Source organism: Lampetra fluviatilis, chromosome 4, assembly GCF_964198595.1.
Source record: "Lampetra fluviatilis chromosome 4, kcLamFluv1.1, whole genome shotgun sequence".
Taxonomy (NCBI): Eukaryota; Metazoa; Chordata; class Hyperoartia; order Petromyzontiformes; family Petromyzontidae; genus Lampetra; species Lampetra fluviatilis.
The window spans coordinates 14,347,554-14,361,105 of record NC_136278.1 but is presented as its reverse complement, the minus strand read 5'-3'; the positions used below and the strand labels follow the sequence as shown (position 1 = coordinate 14,361,105).

Sequence of the window (13,552 nt, the reverse complement as noted above, 5' to 3'; positions counted from 1 at the left end):
ATGGGAGCGAGGGCACGCTGGGTGATGGTGCGTGGGGGCGAGGGTGCGCTGGGTGATGGTATGTGGGGGCAAGGGTGTACGTGGGAGTCGGGGGATCCCCTCTCTCAAAGTTCAAATAGGCAATAAAGTCATCCAGTTGACACATTTTTATTGTTTTCAGTTGTTCGAACAGAAGGACCTATACAGCTTTGCGAATTCAAGTTTGTCAGATTGAACCTGGTTTGCTCAGTAACATTACCCTCTCATCGAGCGTCCCGTAAGCCTCTGTTCTGAACAATAGACCTGGGAGCTGTGGTCGTTTCTTGTAGCCTGACATGCTGAGGCTGTGCATGCTGTGGGGTGGCCAGGACATCGAGACACTTAACGCAGGAGTAGCTCCGCAAGTTTACCTCATTCTGGGGTAGCTGAGTGCGGGGTTAGCTATTTCTGTACTTATCTATTAATCTAGATTTGTACTGATCCTTGTGTTAGTGTACCTCTGTGCTCGTGTATCTATGCTCGTGTTGGTGTGTTGGTGTATCGTTTAGCGCACTGCGCTACTCACACAGTAATCCAAGTTCGATTCCAGCTTACAGCCATGACCAGTGACGGTTATCTGAACCGGTTCTGGGCCTCCCCTAGATCGACTCGGCCTCAAATGAGTACCTGGTGCGGTGTGTAAACATCACCACGAGGGAGACAAAGGCGGCCAGGCGTGGTGTTGGCCACCCACCCCCTCATGTGCCGTGCCGGCCTTCATAGGTGCTCGCTAACAGCACTTGCCCTAACGGTGAGCTAAGGCTACACGGGGGATCTTTGTCTTTGTGTGTGCTGGTGCAGCTGTGCTCAGGGTGGCTCCTCTCAGCTGCTGTCTCCGCTCTCCTTCTGCGGGGCACTTGCTGGGCCACGCACCCCCACGCTGCCGGACCTTTCCCTCGACAGCGCCTTTGGTACAGCAGCACACAGCAGCATAGCACACAGCGGTGCACACAGCAGCAGCACTCAGTGGCATAGCACACAGCACAAACCCCATTCGCCTCTTGCCTGTAGCTTTTTTGCAATCATGGTGCTCGTAACATTTCGCATTGTCAGCTGCCTCCACGTGGAGTGCCGTCCGCGTGGCGTAGCGTTCTCTACAATGCAAGGAGACACGCGCAGTGCGAGCCGGTGAGCTGCTGCTGTGCAGCCTCCTTGCTGGAGGACCACAGCTTCCGCGCTTGGTGTCTACACGCGGTTCTTGTGAAATGTTGAACTTGTTGTAAGCTGGAGAATCCTCCACACTTTGCCCTCTAAAATGCAACTTGCGAAAATGAAGGCTTGAAAGCCAGGCGACGGTGACGCACGTGGCCTGTAATCCGGCACTGCGGAGGCAGTGAGGATTTGTGGACCGCACACATCTTGGTGATGGAGCGTTTCTTCCCTCACTATGTGTGAGGTGTCTCCAGGCACTCCGGTTTCCTCCCACATGTACACACTCATTGATTGGCCGATAACACATCAATAAATAGAGGGCTGCAGCTTACCACACGGCTGCCCTCCTGCTTGTCTGGTTCCTCGCGCCTCTGAATCGATCTCTCTCTCTCTCTCCGCAAGTGAGCGAAGCCCTTTGACAAGTTGAAAGTATAATGATGTTAATGTTAGCACCGTGAGGTGCTCTTAGTTCAACCCGATATGTCGATCCTGTCTGCGAGAGTTAATATCTCTCCACTGTGGCGAGACGTTAACCACCTCGCCTGGTACACAGGAGGGTGTGGGTTCGATCCCGACCCTGACGCCTTTATATTTGGAGTTTGCGTGTCTCTCTCCCCGTGGTCTCGTGGATTTTTCTCCAGTTCCTCTCTTTTCCCCTCCACATTGAGAAACAGCGTTTCGAGTATTTAGCTGCTATAAATTACCACATGACAAGCCACTTCTTTGAGCTATTGTTTGTGATAGCAGGGACACTTGTGAAAAAAAATGCTCTACAGCTCAGTGGGCCTTACCTGGTTAAAAAAAAAAAGTTTGTAGTTTAGTCAACCGTCTCGTGTTGCCAAGCGCCGTGTGTGAGGCTGCCACGCTGCGGCTTCATGTGCCGCTGCTGCAGGCCAGTGCCTGGTGTTTGCGGACGAGCACTCCGCAAGGCCGCCGGGTCCGCAGCAGGAAGTTTCCCTGCGCTTCCTGCTCACGGGGCTGCTCTCCGGCCTGCCGCCCCCGCCGTTTGTGCTGCGCATGTGCCCCCCACTCACCACCAAGAACCTGGAGCAGTACCAGCCCCTGCTGGCCGTCGGTATGGTGCACACACGGACATGTGTGTGTGCGTGTGTGTGTGGTGTGTGTGTGTGTGCGTGTGTGTGTGTGCTGCTCATTCAGAAGAGGAGTTGGAGACGCTGCTGCTGAGACTGGAGCGTGCCACTAAGAGGTGGGGCCTTACCATCAGCCCCACCAAAACTAAGCACCTGCCTGGGTATTTTGTACCATCGGACACTCCACCCCCACAACTCCCAATTGGTGATGGGGCAGTTGTGGAGAGAGTGGAGAGTTTCCCATACCTGGGCAGTGTGCTTATCACTGGCTCCAGTTTATCAGCAGAGGTCTCACTCCGAATCAGTCGAGCGGCAATATCTTTTCATCGGTTGCGTAACGCTGTGTGGAAGCTACCTGGTCTGTCGCTCCGCACGAAGCTTCAGGTCTTCTCGGCAACGGTCATTCCCTCCCTTCTCTACGCTTGCGAAACGTGGACCCCCCTAGTGGAGCATCTTCGCCGGTTGGAAACATTTAGGCTGGCCTGCCTACGATCCATCCTGGGTTTAACCAGGCTGGATTGTGTGAGGAGCTCACAAGTCCTCGAAAGATCTGGGCAAAGTCCCATCAGTGAGCTCCTCCGGCAGGCAAGGCTGCGTTGGCTGGGTCATGTAGCCCGCATGCCCAGCCACCGCATACCTAAACAGCTTTTGTTCGGCCGGATCGAGGGGGCTAAACGGGCGCGGCACGGGCTAGAGAAGAGATGAAGTGATGTGGTACAGGAGGACGTGGAGCTGAGTGGACTTGCCGATGACTGGTACCAGCGGTGTCAAGATCGACCTCTGTGGAGGAGGCTCGTGAAGGACGCTACTGGGCAGTTGGAGGCAGTCGCCCTCCAACAACAACGGAGGGCGGAGGAGCGATGCTCACAACAACGAGCGGAGCGCCGGGTGGCTAAAGCACAGCAAGTTGGTACAGTAGGGGGCACAGGTGGTGCATCAGCCAGTCATCTCGGTCATCTCGGTCAGTCGACCCGTGGCACCTGGGTCTGCCCCGTGACCTCCTGCCCGCGGGCGTTCGACACTTCACGTGGCCTCAAGGTGCACATGGCCTGGCACAAGCGTCGTGGTGACGTCACCGCCACTTAGTGGCGAATGGCGGTTGTTGTTGTTGTGTGTGTGTGTGTGTGCGCGCGTGTGTGTGTGTGTGCGCGTGTGTGTGCGCGCACACATGCACACCACCCAAAGACAAAGATTATCCGTGTAGCCTTTAACAGACTGTTTTGGGCAAGTGTTGTTAGCGAGCACCTATGAAGGCTGGCACAGCACACAAGGGGGTGGGTGGCCAGCACCACACCCGGCCTCCTTTGTTTCCCCAGTGCTGATCTTTACACAGCGCACAAGATACTCATTCACAACTGAGGACCAGGACCGGTCCGGATATTTGTCACCGATGTTGGCCGGGTTCAAAGCGCAGTGCACTTACCATTCCACCACTGCACCCCACCCATTCGCACACGGGAACTTTACTGTCATCCTTAACCCCTTACCTTCACCAAAGGTGGTGGAGGCTATGCTTGAGTCCAGACAGGTCACCCCCTCAACCTGTTGAAATGAGGAACCAGCTCCCGTCACGACATGTTTTCCAGTGTATGATTCATTACCAGAAAGCCGGCAGGCTACAAATGAGTATCTTTAGTGCTGTAGTTTAAGTATCATGAACTCAAAAGTTATGTTTGAGCAAATCAGCTGCTTAAATGTGAGGCAGTGGGGGGCTGAGCTGATGCGATCATTGGCCGCTGATGTCCACAAACCCACAGCACCTGAGTTGGTCCACTGACCTGCTTCCTGTGGGCCCAACTATTCTACATGACCAGCATACACTGAGCCTGGCACAGATGCCATGCTGGTGTCGCCCTCACCCCATGGTGAATGCTGTAGTATGTTGTGTGTTGTAGTAGTAGTGGTGGTGTGGTGTCTTGTGTGCTGTAGTGGTGGTGGCGGCTATGCGCTGTAGTGGTGGTGTTGTGGTGGATGTGTGCTGTGGTGGTGGTGTTGTGGTGGATGTGTGCTGTGGTGGTGGTGTTGTGGTGGATGTGTGCTGTGGTGGTGGTGTTGTGGTGGATGTGTGCTGTGGTGGTGGTGTTGTGGTGGATGTGTGCTGTGGTGGTGGTTTTGTGGTGGATGTGTGCTGTAGTGGTGGTGTTGTGGTGGATGTGTGCTGTGGTGGTGGTGTTGTGGTGGATGTGTGCTGTGATGGTGGTGTTGTGGTGGATGTGGGCTGTGGTGGTGGTGTTGTGGTGGATGTGGGCTGTGGTGAGGTGTTGTGGTGGCTGTGTGCTGTAGGCACGAGTAGCGGCTCGGTGCTGGTTTACCATCTCACCAGCGGGCTGCTCTACAAGGAGTTCAGTGTGCACACCTGTGAGGTCCGGTACGTGAGCACGCGGACTAACACGCGGACTGACACGCGGACTAACACACGGACTAACACACGGAGTTACACGTGGTGTCACGCTGTGCGTCACACGGGGAGTCACGACAAGATAATGACTCAGAATGTTGGGGCAAGTGCTGTTAGGGAGCACCTATTAAGGCTGGAGCAACACAAGTGAAGGTGGTGTGACTGTCGTCACTTTTGTCCACTCACGTCTCCCCAATGGTGATGTTTACACGCCACACGCAGTACTAGTTTGAGGCCGAGTTGACCTAGGCAAACCCCCATGACTGACATTGGCCATGGGCGGGAATGAACTTGGGTCGCCGAGTTCGTATTGCACTTAAGGCTACGCCACCGCTCCCAAAACACAGTCACACCCAACACACATTGTTCTCCGTATATTCATAACACACCACACACCATCAGCACAGTCAAAACACAGTGTCCACTGTACCTACACAACACACAGCATCACATGGCACACACAACACCAAGCACTCAACATACGAAGCACACACATAGGCCAATCAAAATTAAACTCGGTATGTACTCAACACACAGTTAGCAGAACCTGCAGCACAAAGTAAGCCCACACACAGAGTAAACTGTAACAACAAAAACACGTACATTGTCCAGCACACTCGGCAGATGCAGAACACCAAGCACAGAAGCCAGCACTCATGTATTGTGTGTATGTGTGCTTGTATGTCTTTGTACAGCCTCAAATTAGTACCTGTTGCGATGTGTAAACATCGCCACTGGGGAGACAAAGGCAGCTGTGCGTGGTGTTGGTCACCCACCCCCTCGTGTGCTGTGCTGACCTTCATAGGTGCTGGCTAACAGCACTTGACCCAACAGTCTGTTAAGGCTATATGGGGGATCTTTGTCTTTTTTGCCTTTGTGTGTTTGTGCCTGTGTGTGCCTCTGTGTGTGTGGCTGTGCCTGTGATTGCCTCTGTGTGTGTGGCTGTGCCTGTGATTGCCTCTGTGTGCCTCTGTGTGCGCAGGGGTATTGAGTGGGTGAGCCTGACATCATTCCTGTCCCACGCCAGCTCCACCCCTAATAACATGGGCTTGGTTCGCAATGAACTTCAACTGGTGGACATGTCTACAGGTACACACAAACACACATGCACACATAGGTACTTGCATCGACACGATTGCAACACATTAAGCAACACACTGATACGCACATGCATACATGCCGGGCAAGGTACACTTTGAGGCCATGTGGATCCGGAAAATCTTAGCAGAAGATCACAGGACCGGCCCATCTCTATCTATCTCACATTGATCTAGCCAAGTCCTTCAAAGCCAAGAAGTTTCAGGGGCTCTGAATCTTTATTTTTGGTCGTCAGGTTTACAGAGCCCTTGCTCACAAACATGAGGGACGCTGAGAGGTTTGGCAGGCCCAGGGGTCAGGGTGTCACGCCAATAGGAGCAGCAGCGGTGTTTGCTGCTGCTCCTATAGATTTTGCAAATTAGTTTAACTACGTACTCTGCCTTCATGGCTGTATTGGTGGTTGTTTTGTTCCATACAGGTATAGTGAGAGGTTGCTTAATGTCATAATGTGATAAAGGCATGGCTCCCTATATGGTACAATCACGCTATGAATGTCATTTACCTTGTCAGTGGCTGGGTGATTGCTCTCCATTCTGAGAAGACATCAGAGATCATGTCATTGATCCTGAAGCTTGCCACAAAGAGATGGGGTCTTTACCATTACCCCCATTAAAACGGAACACGTGCCTGGGTATTTTGTGCCATCCACGACTTTATGCAATCCGACGGTAGAAGAGTTCCTGCACCTGTGGAGTTCTCATCGCCAGCTCTGGTTTGGTGGCCAAATCAGATTAGCAGAGTCAACATTTCACTAGCTGCATAACACTGTATTAGGTTGCCTGATCTGTCATTCTGACAAAAGTGCTTACAAAATTATGGAATTCCATTCCAGTTACACCTACACCCGCTGGAAACAATCCAGGCTGACTTTTATATGGTCCGTGCTGGGTTTACCCGTATAGGATTGTGTGAGCTGCTCTGGCAGGTGAAATGCTTTGGCAGGTGAGGATGCTTGGTCACGCATCCCCAACGCTAAGCCATCATGTGATGAAGCAGGCCAAATAGCGGAGGCTAATCGGACGCAGTACGCGCCAGAGAAGAGGGGTGATGTGGTTAATTGGGGCTTGCGTTCAAGTGCACTGACGGCGTGATGATGCCGGCGAGTTGAGGACTGTCGGTGCCAGCTCGCGCCCGCTGTGTGATGCTGCTGCTGCGTGGTGGCGGTGGGCAGGGCGGAGCACGCCATTCCGAGGCGAGAGGGGGAACGATGAGCCTCCAATCGACATGATCAAGATCTCACACCTCAAGTGAGTCCCAGCACCACCGCTGCCTCCCACACCCGGCACAGGCCGATGAACGCGTCCGCTCGTGCTTTCATATCACGTGACGAGAGCTCTGCTCCAGACAATGCTGTTTAAACTAAAACTAAACTATTTTTTATTTTATCAGGTAAGACCCACTGAGTTACATCCTTCTTTTTCAGAAGCGACTTGGCCACAGATGATAGCTGAACGAAGTGGCTTATCATGTGGAAACTTTTAGCAGCCAAATACTCTGAACGCCTGTTGATTCTAAATACTCTAACGCATTTTGGAGTCTCCGGTGGTTTCCTCTGTCCTCCTATGGGGCTCTTACACGGGGGATATTGTCACATGGCACGCTTGGGCCAGCGAGTCTTAGATTTAGAAACTACTGGGTTAATTTAAGTTCATCTATCGTTCACCTACACTCTCGAGCATTTGACTTTCCGATAATGCTGGAAGCGTCCCTATCGTCAGCGCTTGACGTGGAGCCATGACACGGCTGTGTGCGGCTGTGTGTGGCTGCTCGCGGCTGTGTGTGGTGCCGTAGGCAGTATCTGATTGTGGCGTTCCGCGACAAGCCCGTCGAGCTGTGGGACGTGCGCACGGGCGCCCTGCTGCGCGAGATGCCCAAGACCTTCCCGGCCGTCACGGCCCTGGTGAGCAGGGCCACTCTTGCACGCACGCACATACTCTGTAAGGGTAATGGGCCTTCCATCGTAGCGACGGTGACATCAATGAAGATGTGTCCCATGCTCAGGCGTGCTGGACTAAAGCCGCCCCTATTTGGTGGAAAAACCTTCCGCAGACATCGCAAAGTCACGGTGGGGAGGTGATGGTTGTACGCAGGCTTCGCGTGGTTTCGTCACCCACTCCAGGTTGCGCTCCCCGCCCGTGCCGCCCCCCACAGGAGTGGTCCCCCTCTCACAACCTGCGCACCCTGCGCAAGAAGCAACTGGCGGCGCGGGAGGCGATGGCGCGGCAAACGAGCGTGACCGATGGGGAGACCGGCTCCCTGCAACCCTCGCTCATCAGGTGAGCAATCGCCACCACCACAACCGTACACGCTCCAACCACAACCACACACTGTAGCAATCACCACAACCGTACACGCTCCAACCACAGACTACAGCCACCACCACAACCGTAAATGCTCCAGCCACACACTACAGCAACAACCATGGCCACAACCATACACGCTACAACCACAATCATACACGACAGCAACCACTATCATGACCATACACACTATAACCACACACTGTAGCAACCACCACAACCATACACAGTACAGCAATCACAAACATGCATACATGGCAACCACTATACCCACAACCACAACACCACTACACCCAGAACAATACACTCGCTCACATACATGTGGTCGATGCTATTGGTGTGGTTGAGCTATGGATGCTGTGATTATTATGAATGATAGTTGTATTGTATTGGGGTGGGTGGGGTGTAGGTCGTGGTGTGTGTTGTGTACAGTAATCCCTCACCAACCGCGTTTTTTACATTCGTGGTATTTATGTATCAATGGTTTTCCTTCGCTATACCAATTTGTTGATCGAGGTGTGGAGTTTTGTGTATCCGCGGTTTAGCACAGCGACCGTCACTTGTTATTCCAAATCCCGTGCATCGTCTCATTCCCCAGCTCCCTCCCCCCGTGCATCGTCTCATACCCCAGCTCCCCCCCCCCCGTGCATCGTCTCATCCCCCAGCTCCCCCCCCCCCGTGCATCGTCTCATCCCCCAGCTCCCCCCCCCCCGTGCATCGTCTCATACCCCAGCTTCCCCCCCCCCCCGTGCATCGTCTCATCCCCCAGCTCCCCCCCCCCCGTGCATCGTCTCATCCCCCAGCTCCCCCCCCCCCCGTGCATCGTCTCATACCCCAGCTTCCCCCCCCCCCGTGCATCGTCTCATCCCCCAGCTCCCCCCCCCCGTGCATCGTCTCATCCCCCAGCTCCCCCCCCCCGTGCATCGTCTCATCCCCCAGCTCCCCCCCCGTGCATCGTCTCATCCCCCAGCTCCCACCACCGCTCTCTTCCCACCACCAGGTGGAGGTAGAGGGTGGGACAAGCCCCTCCTCTTCCTTCTAACAACCACTGCCCCCATTAACTCATCCTCATCAATGTCATCGTCATCACCATGGACGTCAACCCTCAATATTAAAAGTAAATAACATAAATGTCTTGTTTTTAATCGTGTTATTTGATCATTTATTGTTTTTATTACGTGATTGTGTATTTTAGTTGTGTTTAGTGAAGGCAACTGAGGCTTTGACGAGTGTGACCACGGCCGCGGTTGCCCTAACCCCCAATTCCCCATGTGGCCTGAGTATTGCCAACCACGGCGGTTTTGCCAACCATGGCGGTTTTCAGAAAGGTAACCCCCGCGGTTGGCCATGGATCGTTGTATGGGTGCAGCAGAGGGGTGGGTGGTGTTCAGTAGTGGCGTGTGTAGTCGTGGTGTGGGTGGGGGTAGTAGTGTGTGCAGTGGGTGTGTAGTCGTGATGTGGGTTGTGTGTATTCATGGTGTGGGTAGTCTGCTGCAGGACGCGGAGAGCAAGGCGGAACAGGGCGCGACTGTGTGCGCGCGTGAACACTTTGTGTTCACCGACTCCAACGGAGTCATCTACCACTTCACCGTGGAGGGCACGAGCGTCAAGGAGGGGGCACGCATCCCCCCCGATGTGAGGGCACACACAGTGACACTCACCGTGACACTCACCCACACAGTGGGAATAGAACTCAGGTTGCCGGGTTCGTAGTGAAATAGACACGGTGACACACAGTGACATACGCAGTGCCACTCACAGGATCATGCCTAACACATATACAGTGTTACTCTCACAGTATCACACTCGCATAGCACCACGGGAAAACTCATCCAGTCATCTCACTGTCACACGTTTCACCTTCACAAAACCACTGGCTGTACCAATGACCCTGACCTTGGCCTCTACCCTTCATCATTCCCTGTCCCTGATTCCTTGCACTGCAACCCAGGCCAGCATGGGCAGCATCAGCAGCATTGCCTGGAAGGGAGATGTTCTGGTGCTCGGCGACTCGGATGGAAACCTCAACTTCTGGGACCTGAAGGCGAAGCTGTCCAGGTGAGTGGTGCGACCAGTAGTGGCCACTTATGCCTACCCCTACTCTCCCCTCCTACTCTCCCCTCTTACTCTCCCCTTCTGCTCTCCCCCGCTCTACCCCGCCCCCCCCCCACTTTCCCCTCCATTCTCCCCCCCGCTTTTCCTCCCTACTCTCCCCCTACTCTTCCCCCCACTGCCACTGTGCTGGCTTTGTGCGAGACTCCAGGCAGGTTGGAGGTGTTGCCCTCCTCTGTGATTTCGTAGCCAATGTCGTGATTCATAATGGAGTTTTGGGTTAGGTCATGTAATGGTCAGACCGAATATGTGTCGTGAACTCTCCTGTGTGTGTGTCTGTGTCTATGTGTGTGTGTCTTTGTAAATATGGAGAGCAATAGTTTAGTGGTGAGCCCATTGAGCTACGAACCTAGCGACCCAGGTTCCATTCCGATTTTCAGTCAACATCGGGTGACAAATATCTGAACTGGTCCTGAGCCTGTTATAGGTTGACTCGGCCTTAAAATGCGTACCTAGTGTGGTGCGTGTAAACCCACCACCTCCTGCATAGTGCCGGCGTTCATCGGTGCTCGCTAACGGCACTTTCCCAAGCAGTATTTCAAAGGCTACGCGGGGGATCTTTGTGTCTGTGGTCTCCCAGGGGAATCCCCACTCACCGAGGCTGGGTGCGGAGGTTGCGCTTCGCTCCCGGGAAGGGGAACTCGCGCCTCCTCGTTCTGTACAATGACGGCATCGAGATCTGGGACACCAAGGAGGTAGGGGCTGCCCCCCGCACCTCCCCCCGCACCTCCCCCCGCACCTCTCCCCGCACCTCCAGCGTGCTCGGTCCCGCAAGTCGCGCGAGCACGGCACCAGGTCAGAGAGCCCGGAGCAAGAACCAGCTCAGAGTCAGAATATGTATTTATACTGGAGGAATCCAATGAGCTGTGAAGCTCATTTTCACAGATATCCAGTAGTGGGTGGGGGGTCAGAACGTTACAGCAACAAACAGTACAAAAACCCTATAGAAGTACTGGAAAGACAAACAAATCACCCAAACACACACAAATAAAACTAAACCATCCCTATCCTACCAGGTAAAGCCCACTGAGGTTTTAACTTATTGGTCACAAATGATCGCTCAATAAAGTGGCATATCATGTAGAAATTTATAGCCGCAAAATAATCTAGATAATCTCAAAGCGTGTTTCTAAAATGCTCCCTCGTGTGTCTGGGACAATTTCCCACCGAGACCTCTCCTTGCAAACGCTTGCGCCTCACAGCAAGAGGGCCCTGGGTTCAATTCCCGACTCGGGCACCTTTCTGCGTGGAGTATCTTTGCTTTCCGTTTACTCTGGTTTTCTCCGATAGCTAAACAACATCGTACACTGTGACTGGCGTTGGCCAAAAATGGGATCACACGCAGCAGCAACAACGCCCCCGACTGCGAACATTTGGCAGGCCCCTTCTGAAAGAGGGTCTTGAGACTTGTTGAGGCTTTCTATGAGTAAACAAGGGCAATAAATATATATTACTGATCTTTGGCTGGTAATGGTAAGGAGCTGCTGCCTTACCGCCCCATTGGCCAGTGGCCATCACGGTGCGAATTAAGCTCCACAGCGTGGTAAGGAGAAAGGTGGTCATAGCTCACTGTGTGTGCGCGTGTGTTTACTATGTGTGTGCATTCACTGTGTGTGTTGGCAATGTGTGTGTGCTCACTGTGTGAGTGTGTTCACTGCGTGAGCGTGTGCTTACTCTGTGCATGTGATGGTCCAGGTGAAGATGGTGAGCAGCCTGCGCAGTGGGCGCAGCGTGGCGTGGCGCGTGCTCGACGTGGACTGGTGCACCTCGGACAAGGCGGTGCTCGCGTGCGAGGACGGCTGCGTGCGCGTCAGCGACACGGCGCTCCGGGGCTCCGCATTCCGCATGGAGGAGCAGGAGCTCACTGGTACCCGGGAGTCGGGGTGGGAGGAGGAGAGGGAACAGGGGGATGTCTCGGTTATCTGTTTGGATTCTGCGCCCTTCAAAATATCCAGATACAAACTCTCACAAGTTCAAAAACTAAAATCTTTATCAACCTCCGTCCTCCCACTGACCAGCGTGGGAGAGGCCTTTATCCTGGACATTTTTGTAATCGTTTTTATTACGTTAAGAGTCTCTAATGAGAACGTTTAGATTAGATGTTGTCCAGTTATAAGCACAGGCCCGACTCTATTTGCACTGAAGTTCACTTCTAACCCTTCTCGAAAATCATTATAGTTGACATGAGTCACTCAATCGCCAATTGAGTGAGGGAACAACACATGACTACAACATAGGAAGACAACAATTCATGCCTTGATGTTGAAATATGTGAAATCCTATCTCTCCTGAAAAGCAGCATTCTGGTGGCGAGCCCTTTCCAATGATTGCATGAATACACGAGGGCTTTAACAGGGCACCTTGAGGGCACAATTACAGGCCACAGTGGCTTCACTTGAACCCAGACAGAGCGAATCAGGACTGCCCCTGGGTGGTGTGTCTGTGGTGAAGGAATGAGGACAGGCCCACCTTTCTCTTCACCGACTATACCTTTAAATTTACAGATGTTCCAAAAGCATCTCGTATGTAACCCTTTGTAGTGTGTCCTCATGTACCCCGTGCACACGCTTGTCTTAAAAATTATGTTTCTTTTCCTATCTAGCCAAGCGTTCAGTGTCGTCTGCTGATTCAGCTCCCAATGTTAAAAAAGGGCTCCCTTGATATTCGGCCCTTGATTCGTGCCCAAGGACAAACCAGATCACCTCCCATACTGTGTTCAAACCTCACGTGGTTCAATGTCAAGTATCCCACTTGAGATCCTCATGGGTCTGAATAAGAGATCCACAGCTCTCTGGCTGTTTTAATGGGGATACCTCTTCCGATTTGAGGAGACGGATCATTAAAATGTACTTATGGCAAAAGTCCATACACTGTCACACATCGTGGCAATTCAAGTTTAAGATGCATGGTAAATATTAGCCGCACTAATTTTGTTTTGACCTCCACATACTGCCGAATAGCCCAAGTTATGCGGTTAAGCTTTTTGCTTGTGGCTTGATGAACAATTTAATATTATGAAGCCATTTTAACATCGGTGACAAGTACTGACCAATCCTGGGCCCTCCACTTTCCCCCAACCGCTGTCCCCAGCGTGGCGAAATCTAGTTAAACAACCCCTTGACTGACAGAGTGTTGGGAGACTGGCATTCAGCAGGAGTTTGACAAAAGGCTGACAATTACTATAATTTTATCCAATCACAACATATCTTTCTCACCTCTTTTAGGGTGCAGAGGCTGGGTGCGAGGCCTTGTTACTGTCAGCGCCCACCCTTGCCTAGGGAGCCGGCTCAACGAGCCCCCACAACCCAGATACAAAGTGGAGAGGCGCTGCTATTTACACAAACACTAAAATTGAGGCATTGCAAAATAATAATAATTTCATG

At 52.9% G+C, this 13,552-nt stretch overlaps 1 protein-coding gene across 2 annotated transcripts in view; it reads left to right on the top strand.

The window, feature by feature from the left end:
- WDR11 (WD repeat domain 11) overlaps nucleotides 1-13,552 on the top strand; it is a 41,133-nt gene that overhangs the window by 11,062 nt on the left and 16,519 nt on the right. For both annotated transcript variants that reach the window (XM_078855625.1, XM_078855624.1), the window contains exons 9-19: nucleotides 820-929; nucleotides 2,063-2,245; nucleotides 4,545-4,629; nucleotides 5,642-5,748; nucleotides 6,929-7,004; nucleotides 7,549-7,657; nucleotides 7,909-8,033; nucleotides 9,545-9,692; nucleotides 10,009-10,115; nucleotides 10,750-10,864; nucleotides 11,865-12,036. In XM_078855625.1, the coding sequence (XP_078711751.1) occupies nucleotides 820-929; nucleotides 2,063-2,245; nucleotides 4,545-4,629; nucleotides 5,642-5,748; nucleotides 6,929-7,004; nucleotides 7,549-7,657; nucleotides 7,909-8,033; nucleotides 9,545-9,692; nucleotides 10,009-10,115; nucleotides 10,750-10,864; nucleotides 11,865-12,036 (1,337 nt within the window). The remainder of the gene's footprint in view (nucleotides 1-819; nucleotides 930-2,062; nucleotides 2,246-4,544; nucleotides 4,630-5,641; nucleotides 5,749-6,928; nucleotides 7,005-7,548; nucleotides 7,658-7,908; nucleotides 8,034-9,544; nucleotides 9,693-10,008; nucleotides 10,116-10,749; nucleotides 10,865-11,864; nucleotides 12,037-13,552) is intronic.